At 45.4% G+C, this 10,081-nt stretch overlaps 1 protein-coding gene across 1 annotated transcript; it reads left to right on the forward strand.

Moving 5' to 3' along the window:
• The first annotated feature begins 2,337 nt into the window (after window positions 1-2,337).
• LOC109748713 (elongation factor Tu, chloroplastic) lies at window positions 2,338-4,184 on the forward strand. The gene has a single exon (XM_020307730.4). The coding sequence runs from the start codon at window positions 2,613-2,615 to the stop codon at window positions 4,023-4,025; it is 1,413 nt and encodes a 470-aa protein (XP_020163319.1). The 5' UTR covers window positions 2,338-2,612; the 3' UTR covers window positions 4,026-4,184.
• Window positions 4,185-10,081: the final 5,897 nt, after the last annotated feature.

Consider the following 10,081-nt stretch of genomic DNA (forward strand, 5'->3'; position numbering starts at 1 on the left):
CCGCATACTCTGATGCTGACTGGGCCGGCTGCCCCGACACTCGTCACTCTACTTCGGGCTACTGTGTTTTCCTTGGACCATCACTTATCTCGTGGTCATCCAAGCGGCAGCCTACGGTCTCCCGTTCCAGCGCTGAGGCTGAGTATCGCATTGTGGCCAACGTCGTCGCCGAGTGCTCGTGGCTTCGTCAGCTGCTCTAGGAGCTTTCATGTCCTGTTGACAGGGCAACGGTGGTCTACAGCAACAACATCTCGGCTGTTTACCTCTCCGCCAACCCGGTTCATCATCGTCGTACCAAGCAAATTGAGTTAGATATTCATTTTGTTCGGGATCAGGTGGCCCTTGGCCATATTCGTGTTCTACACGTTCCTACTTCCCAACAATTTGTAGATATCATGACCAAGGGCTTGGCTACGACGTCGTTCGAGGAGTTCTGGTCCAGTCTTTGCGTCAACAATGCCGCTGCTTCGACTCCGGGGGGGGGGGGTGTTGAGTATATGTGTTATGTGCATATTGTGTATTGGGCCCACCTCCTAGTTTCCTTGTATAGTCGAGGTCGTGGTCCACCGGTGTACATCATATATACGTGTGATTCCACCTGAGCAATACATTGTGCAATTCCATCATCATACACTCGATGTTGTTTTCTGATTGCCGTGATGACATCCTAGGTCCATGGAATTTTCGCCCGGAAAACACAATTATTCCTCTCCTTCCAAATTTCCCAGGACGTCATGATGACCATTGATTTAATTCCTCTTTTATTTGTCGCCACCGTTTTGCCAATTATATGTTGACATAACTGAACCGAATTTAGCTGGTGCCTGTCTGTTGGCGCAAGCGAGGCACATCCTGTCCAGCTTGCACTCTGCCTCCGGATTTCTTTCGCAAAATTGCAGCTCCAGATCAAGTGCGTGGACGTTTCCAAATTTCTTAGGCAAAGAGGATAGAAGTATCCATTAGGCCATCCTCTTCTCTGCAGTCTGTCATTGCACCATAAGCGATTCCGAAGGAAGAGCCACATGAACATCGTTTGTTAGGGGCCCAAACTTTCCACATGAGGGAGCTGAAGTTAGGGTTCAGAGCATGCTGGCATTGCATCTTGTATGCAGATTTAGCAGTGTTTCGTCCGTCACGTGTGTCAAGCCAACTTATCCGGTCCTCCTCCGCTGAGTTGAGAGTTGTGTGTCCGTCGTTGATCAGACGCCACAATCTCAGGTATTGTGGTGCAATTGCCATTTGTGTCTCCATGTTGTAGGTCCAGGATTCACCGTTCGTTGCTAAGGCCAACCCCCATTGTCCTGTTTTTTCGGCGAGCATGATGGAAGAGTTTGTGGGAAGACAGTGCACAGCGGTGCCCCTCCAATCCAGTTGTCCTTCCAGAAGCTCGCCCTGCTTTCGTTGCCGATTTGCACTTTTGTGGCATTGCTAAACAAAGCCTTGTCGTCAGTAGGTGCTTGCAGGCCGACCCAGGGTCTGTTCGGCTGCTCCCAGGCAAGCCACAACCATCTAATTCTTAGAGCCCGACTGAACTTGTGCAGATCAAGGATCCCAAGCCCTCCTTGCGCTACTGGTGTACATACCTTCTCCCATGCCACTTTACATTTGCCTCTAGTGAGTTCGTCCTCTTGTGCCCAAAGAATGTTGTGAATGGAGCATAGCAAATAGGTTAGTTTTTTTTTTGATGAAACCAATCCATGCAGATTCAAGTCCTAAATTTATCACGAATGCTCGCCTTTTATTGGATTTATTATTCTAGACCTTTTGGTGATGTTCGCTCATAGGAGATGGCGCTCATGTTGACTACAAGATGCCTATGATGATTCTATCAATCCCATGGTTTGCTGGTTTGGTCTTTCGAAAATGCTTGTAAGAGCGAGTGCATATGCATGTATGAGATAAATATATATGCATATAAATGTCCGTGTTGGTGTAAAAAATATAATATAAATGTCTATGTCTATACTGTATTTCACTAGACTAATCCTACGAATGTCAAAGATACCTTGGCTTTTTGAGAGATACCCGTGAAATACCATGATGAGTAAGCACCTGTGTCTGTACCATAATTCACAAAATCAATTGTCGAAGACACCGCGAGATGCTGCCTAAACGTAAACAGTCACTTACTCACTTCCTTAAAGAAAAGTGCAAACAGTCACGGTCACTCCTCTAGAAAATATGCACCCGTTGCGTTTTCCCGTGAAATGAAGAGAACGTGGAGCCTTTTTTTTCTTTTTGAAAAAAGAGAGCGTGGAGCCGGAACGGCAGAAAGGCAAGGTCGGCATTCGGCGCGACGAGGCGGAACCTGGGCCGCACCCCCAATTTTCCTGGCCCAGAAGCACCAGATTTCCATCCATTTCGCGTTCCGAGTTCCACGACACGGCGGCGAGACACGGCGCGAGGCATCCAGCGCCTCACGATTCGGCCCTCGCCCTCGCCTAATCCGTGGCCCTCCCCTTATCCCCCAAATCCAATCCTCACCCTTCTTCTCTAGATAAGCGAACCCCTCGTCCCCCTCTCGCCCCCTCTCCCTATCCATCCCTTCCATCCTCTCCCCCGACCCCGCGCACCCGCGGCAGCTCCCCCCTCCCGCCACAGAAGCCGCCTCCATGGCCTCCCTCGCCGCCGCCTCCGCCTCCACGGCGCTCCTCTTCCCGCCCTCCACCTCCTCCTCCAAGCCCCGCCTCCCGCTCTCCACATCCCTCGGCTTCTCCGCGCCCGCGCGGTCACGCCGCACGGCGGCCGCGGCGGCGGGGAGCTCCGGCAGGCGCCCGGGGCTGCTCGTCGTGCGCGCCGCCAGGGGCAAGTTCGAGCGGAACAAGCCCCACGTCAACATCGGCACCATCGGCCACGTCGACCACGGCAAGACCACCCTCACGGCCGCGCTCACCATGGTGCTCGCCTCCGTCGGGGGCAGCGCGCCCAAGAAGTACGACGAGATCGACGCCGCCCCCGAGGAGCGCGCCCGCGGTATCACCATCAACACCGCCACCGTCGAGTACGAGACGGAGACGCGCCACTACGCGCACGTCGACTGCCCCGGCCACGCCGACTACGTCAAGAACATGATTACCGGGGCCGCCCAGATGGACGGCGCCATCCTCGTCGTCTCCGGCGCCGACGGCCCCATGCCGCAGACCAAGGAGCACATCCTGCTCGCCAAGCAGGTCGGTGTCCCCAGCATTGTTGTTTTCCTCAACAAGAAGGACCAGGTCGACGACGAGGAGCTGCTCGAGCTCGTCGATCTCGAGGTCCGCGAGCTGCTCACGGCCTATGAGTACGATGGTGACAATGTGCCAATCGTCTCCGGCTCTGCACTCAGAGCGCTCGAGGCCCTCATGGCCACCCCTGGCCTCAAGCGTGGGGATAACGAGTGGGTGGATGGCATCTTCTCCTTGATTGATTCCGTGGATACCCACATCCCTGTCCCGCAGAGGCAGACCGACCTCCCCTTCTTGCTCGCTGTTGAGGATGTCTTCTCCATCACTGGTCGTGGTACAGTTGCCACTGGCCGTATCGAGCGTGGCACCGTCAAGGTTGGGGACCCAGTCGACCTCGTGGGCATCAGGGAGACCCGCAATGCCACCGTCACTGGTGTTGAGATGTTCCAGAAGACCATGGATGATGCCATTGCTGGGGACAATGTTGGGCTTCTGCTCCGTGGTATGCAGAAGGAAGACATTGAGAGAGGCATGGTGTTGGCAAAGCCCGGTTCCATCACGCCACACACCAAGTTTGAGGCTGTTGTGTATGTGCTCAAGAAGGAGGAGGGTGGCCGGCACTCCCCATTTTTCCCTGGTTACCGTCCGCAATTCTACATGCGGACTACTGATGTCACGGGGAATGTGACAAACATTATGAACGACAAGGATGAGGAGGCAAAGATGTGCATGCCGGGTGACCGTATCAAGATGGTTGTGGAGCTCATCCAGCCTGTGGCTTGTGAGCAGGGAATGAGGTTTGCCATCCGTGAAGGTGGCAAGACCGTCGGTGCCGGTGTCATCAATAATATCATTCAGTAATGTGGATGGAGGATATCCACCGTGAGAATTTTCCTCATTTACTCTTTTGCGAAATGCTATGTAGTTGTTATTATGCGTTTAGGGAAGGCTCTTGTGAAATTGTAGTATGGCACATTTTTCTTCAAGTGAAATTGCATACTTTGTAGTATTCACGACAAAGATACATCTTGATCTGCCATCTGTCGTTATGTCCTTGACTGCTGGCCATTTTGTTTTCCTCTTGTTGATATGCTTGAAGATGATTCATTATTCTTGTGAGCTTGATGCTGCAGGGACTGGTTGAGTTGGAGGTATACGGTTATAGCTTACTTGTTTACTGCTTCAGATGTATGCTTGCTTGACAGATTTATCTTAATCTTGAAGCTATCTTTGGTAGTTCATATTGATTTTCAGCTGGTTAGCAGCTTAACCTGCAGCAATCATGTGTGTATTCATCTTTTTCAATGCAAAAACAGTTTCGTGTTATAGCAAGGCGTGCTCATCATCGTAGTTCATATTGGTTTTCTGCTGGTAGCAACTTAACTTGCTGCAATCATCATGCGTCTGCTCATCTGGGTTAAAAAAGTAGTTTCGTGTAAGGTTATGTTACAAGGCTTGCTGAATTTTTGGTCAGTGTGCTGTAGCAATTCTTACCATTTCAAGGTGGTCATCTCAACCTATGCACTTCTAATCATAACAATCTGTTGCGTGCATGTTTCCGGGCAGATGTGCTGCTTCCGGATGTTTCGTTTTGTTACGTGTGTTCCAAAATGCAGACTCGATCTTTTGTACCTGTCTTGTGGTGCAGTTCCAGTTTCTAATAATGCCTCTTGTGACATCCGCATGGTTGATTTGAACTCCATTAACATCACCCAGTGTTTTATAGTGGAGTAACATGCTGTGTAGTTGTGACTGACGCTGGTCTAGCATTATAGAGAAGACCAGCCACAGGTTCATGAAGCAGGGAGTAGCAGCTGGGAACTAAAGTCGCTCAAGAATTGTAAGGTGCTAATCTCTTTTTAGCAGCAGGATATGCAGTGTGAGTATGGTCAGCAAAATGGACATGTACCTGGAGTCGCTTCTCATCCTGGCTGTTTTAAGGGAAAGCCAGCCCTGGATGTTTTGTCCCCAATTAAACAAAACCGTTTTGATGTGCATAAATGTGTGGAACCTCCTCTGGGCTAAAAGTGAAGGGGGCTCTACCTTTTGGAAGAGCATTACTTGGGCATTAGCAGCTGCAAAAACTTTTTATAGATGGAAACTAGGTGATGGTAAACTCAATAGTTTTTGGCATGATGTGTGGGTGGGGGATTGTTCCCTTAAAGTGCAGTTCTGGGACTTGTTCTGTATTTGTAACCAGGTTGATAGCACTGTAGCCCAAGTCTGGGATGGGAATGAGCTGAAATTAACATTTAGGAGATGTGTTGACATGACTGGGATGAACCTGTGGGATCAACTTGTCTGTTTGATCAAACAGTACCCTCCATCAGATGAAGTGGACATCCCCATTTGGGGGTTAGAACCTAGTGGGTCTTTCTCAGTTAAATCTTTTTACAAACAGATCAATTTTGGTGGGGTAGCTTCTAGTGCTAGTACAAAAATGTGGAAAATCCTTTGTCCACAGAACATTCATATCTTCTTATGGCTCTGTATTCACAACAAAATACTGACTAGGGATAATCTTGCGAAGAGAAGGGAGGTGGAAGATCCTTCCTGTCTATTTTGTTTTGAACCTGAAACTGTTCAACATCTGATGTTTGATTGTGTGGTGGCCCAGCAAGTCTGGAACTTTGTTGTAGAAATTTTTAATATTGATAACATATCCTGTTTTGAAAAAGTTATGGCCTTCTGGCATATGCATAAAGATAAAGCTGTTTTGAATCTGACAACAACTGCTACCTTGTGGAGCTTGTGGAGACTAAGGAACGAATTTTGTTTTCAGGGGCGCAAATGGAGAAATGTGAATTGCATTCTTGCAAAACTAAGCTGTTATTTGCACCAGTGGAAAGTTCTCTGCGACGATGGGCAAGCAATCCTGCTGCAACGATGCATCCTACTGCTGGACAAGCGGCGTGGGGAACTCCGTGGGGAACTCCTCCGGATCGCCTGGAGATGAGGCTCGGGGAGACCAACTGAGCAATCAGGACGCTGGAGAGGGCGATTGCAGTCTAGCTTGATCTTCTCTCGTTTTCCTGTTTTTATGTTGGTTCTCTGGGTCTTTCAGTATGGACAACGTTTGCGTCCTGGACATGGTTTTAGTCTGTTGGCTGTAGCCGTTATCTTTTGAGCTTGATGCTCTGTATAGTCATTGTTGCTTGAACCTTGTAATAAATTGGGGTGGGGGGGGGGGGGGGGGGGGGGTGGGGCAACCCCCTTTCATTCAAAAAAATAAATGTGTAGTGTGCTGCTTTGCAGATCGCGGTGCCGGAGCACTGCTGCTTGGCACGCCGTCTTCCCCTTATTTTGCTGATGCTCTGTCTGAAAGTCACCTGCTCACCAGCAGAAAGAAAGAAGCCGACTTTGAGATTCACCAAAGCATATCCTCCATTTGTATCCAGCTCCCATTTTGATGTTCACAGAAATAGCAAAATGATGAGAGGTTCGCTCCAGAGTTTGCAACTAATGCTCTATTTCCTGTTTAGTTGCTGGGGCAGCTGTAGTTTTTATCCTGTAGTCTACTAGTACAAATGTAATGGCAATCTTCCCCTCTATTCCTGTTTCTGTGTCGTGAATTGCTTACATTCCCCTCTGTTGTTTCTTGATCCCAAAAATTATCCAACCATCCGCCATAACTTCCATGCCTGCGAACAACTAATTTGAACTACAAAAACGTCTTATATTTAGTTACGGAGATAGTAGTAAATAAATAATATTATTTCTCTGCATCTATTCGAAAACCGATAGGCTGAAATTTCCGTGGATTTCAAAAGTTGAAAGGGAGGGGAAATTTGTCCTGTACAAAAGGAGGAAGGGAGGACAGAGTGTGAGCTGAGATGGTGATAACATCTCCACGCGTCACGCCTCTCAGCCGTAGCAGCCGCAATCGGCCGAACTCATCTCTGCTTCGATGCCCCACTATCGGCGGCCGTGTCTTTCAGGCTGCGGGTCATGATCTCTAGCAAGATCCTGGAATCTTTGCAGAGCGGAAGCAAATTCTGAAGGTGCCCATCTAGTCCAGAGCTCAAATGACCTCCCATAAACAGTAAAATCAGAAAAAAAATACTTTTTTTTACAACAAAGATTGCTTAGTTTTCTTTCTGCGTGTAAATTTTTGTGAAGAAATCACATTCGTGGAGGTCTGAACAAAAATAAGGAAATCTGCACTTCAAAATGCTTTCATAAATAATCTTTTTGAAGGGTTAGCCCAGAACATTACGAATGTATTTTCTTCACATTAATTTGCACATATGTACAACATTCAACAATGGTTTGTTGCCAAAACATCATTTTTTTTTGAATTTGTTTACTATTTTTCGATTTTAGTGCTCATGAGGGTGCATAGTTCGGGAACAAAAACTCCTATGCCTTTCAAATTCTAATTATTCTGACTTCTAATAACTATTAATATTTTCTTTTGAGTTGTGTGCACTAGTAACATGTTCATTTGTACATTTGGCGATGATTTCAACACTAACCATGCCTTCCACCATCGTTGGCGTGACACTACCTTTCGTTCTTTTGGTGCTTCGTACCCACAAACAGCTTCATGCCAGCAAACTACAGAGAAAATTGATGCTTTATTTCTTTATTGATACTCTTTTAAGAAAATGAACGACAACTTTCTTAAGAGCACAAAAGTTCTTTTTTGTGTGTACCCTTTTATGTCATGGGTGATCTAGCTGGTTCAAACACAAGGATAATGAGATGAATTCCAACGTGGAAATCCTTGTTCAGTTGCTCCTATGTTCCTTAAATGTTACTACTTATGATTGATGCTACCTATGTTCCTATCAAATGTCAACATCGCCAAAGTGAGAACAAGGGTTCCTTAAATTCCGTCTTAATGTTATGATTGATGTTACCTATATGTTGTTTGTTTTTCGTGATTTTCTTGAATTAAGTGTAGGTTGTAAGAAAAGCATGCCATCACATTGGTGGCATGTTTCTAGATTTTAGCCACCGCATTTGCATTTAGCTATCAATGAAATACTTTGGCTATGTTTAGCAAGTGAGTTTTCTATTCACATGTTGGCTGTTTTTTTTAATAAATTGTTTCTTGTTTAATTCTAAGGCTCTTCTAGCATCAAACATTGTGAGTTGAATCTCAAAGAATAAATTTCCAACTCATGTAAACACACCTTCGTTCCATCATCTATATCAGTTGTTTAATAGCAACATGAATTGAATTACTCATATTCCAGTATCCAGTATCTAAGTATATATAATACTCCCTCCGTTCACTTCTATAAGATATTTTGGAAATCTTAATATGGACTACATACGAACTGAAATGAGTGAATAAACATACAAAAATATGTCTATATACATCCGATTAGAAAAAGATAGAACATCTTATAAAAGTGAATTGAGGGAGAAAGAAAGAGAAGAAGAAATATCTTCCACACACATAGAGAGATGGCAAGGTTGTGTGCTCGTCGTTCGTCCAACTTTACTTATGTTTCCTTTTTCTCTTTTCCCTCTTTTCGTTTTGATTTTCCACTTGTTTTCTCTGAAAAATGCATTATCTGCCTCACTTTTTATTGACTTACCAAATAAAATTTTATTTTAAAACAAATGCTTACCGAATAAGAGTTTATCAAATAAAAACTCTAATTTTCTATACAATCACGCTGAATCATGCAGGTAAATCACATGCTAAGAGACTAGATTTCCCCATCTCCTTTTCCTACTTAAAATGAACATAAGGTTCTGCCATCCTCTCATCGTCCGTCCTACGTTACTGACGGTGCAGCATTGTTGGAAATATTCCCTAGAGGAAATAATAAATATCATTAATAAGTTTATATTTTTGTGCTATAATTGTATTGGTTTATGAATATGAGATTCAGAGGAAAACCCAAATACGTGTGTGGACACATAAGCACCAATATGATCCCAAGTCATGCCTCTAATGAAGGAAATATGCCCTAGAGGCAATAATAAAGTTGTTATTTTATATTTCCTTATTCATGATAAAGGTTTATTATTCATGCTAGATTTGTATTGATCGGAAACCTTAATACATGTGTGAATACATAAACAAACACCGTGTCCCTAGTGAGCCTCTACTAGACTAGCTCGTTGATCAAAGATGGTTAAGGTTTTCTAACCATCGACATGAGTTGTCATTTGATAATGGGATCACATCATTAGGAGAATGATGTGATGGACAAGACCCATCTGTTAGCTTAGCATAATGATCGTTTAGTTTTATTGTTATTGCTTTCTTCATGTCAAATACATATTCCTTTGACTATGAGATTATGCAACTCCCGGATACCGGAGGAATGCCTTGTGTGCTATTAAACGTCACAATGTAACTGGGTGATTATAAAGATGCTCATGTATCTCCGAAGGTGTTTGTTGAGTTGGCATAGATCGAGATTAGGATTTGTCACTCCGAGTATCGAAGAGGTATCTCTGGCCCCTCTCGGTAATACACATCATAAGCTTGTAAGCAAATGACTAAGGAGTTAGTCACGAGATGATGTATTACGGAACGAGTAAAGAGACTTGCCGGTAACGAGATTGAACTAGGTATGAAGATACCGACGATCGAATCTCGGGCAAGTAACATACCGATGGACAAAGGGAATTACGTATGTTGTCATAACGGTTTGACCGATAAAGATCTTCGTAGAATATGTAGGAGCCAATATCGGCATCCAGGTTCCGCTATTGGTTATTGACCGGAGAGGTGTCTCGGTCATGTCTACATAGTTCTCGAACCCGTAGGGTCCGCATGCTTAACGTTCGATGACGATATAGTATTATATGAGTTATGTGATTTGGTGACCGAATGTTGTTCAGAGTCCCCAATGAGATCATGGACATGACGAGGAGTCTCGAAATGGTCGAGTGGTAAAGATTGATATATAGGCCAGTAAAATCCAGACTGCAATACCTTATGAGCGGTT

This window comes from Aegilops tauschii, chromosome 6 (genome assembly GCF_002575655.3).
Source record: "Aegilops tauschii subsp. strangulata cultivar AL8/78 chromosome 6, Aet v6.0, whole genome shotgun sequence".
NCBI classification, from domain to species: Eukaryota; Viridiplantae; Streptophyta; class Magnoliopsida; order Poales; family Poaceae; genus Aegilops; species Aegilops tauschii.

Excerpts from the sequence above, each read along its gene's own strand:
- LOC109748713 (XM_020307730.4), top strand. The coding sequence starts at position 2,613 with ATGGCCTCCCTCGCCGCCGCCTCCGCCTCCACGGCGCTCCTCTTCCCG.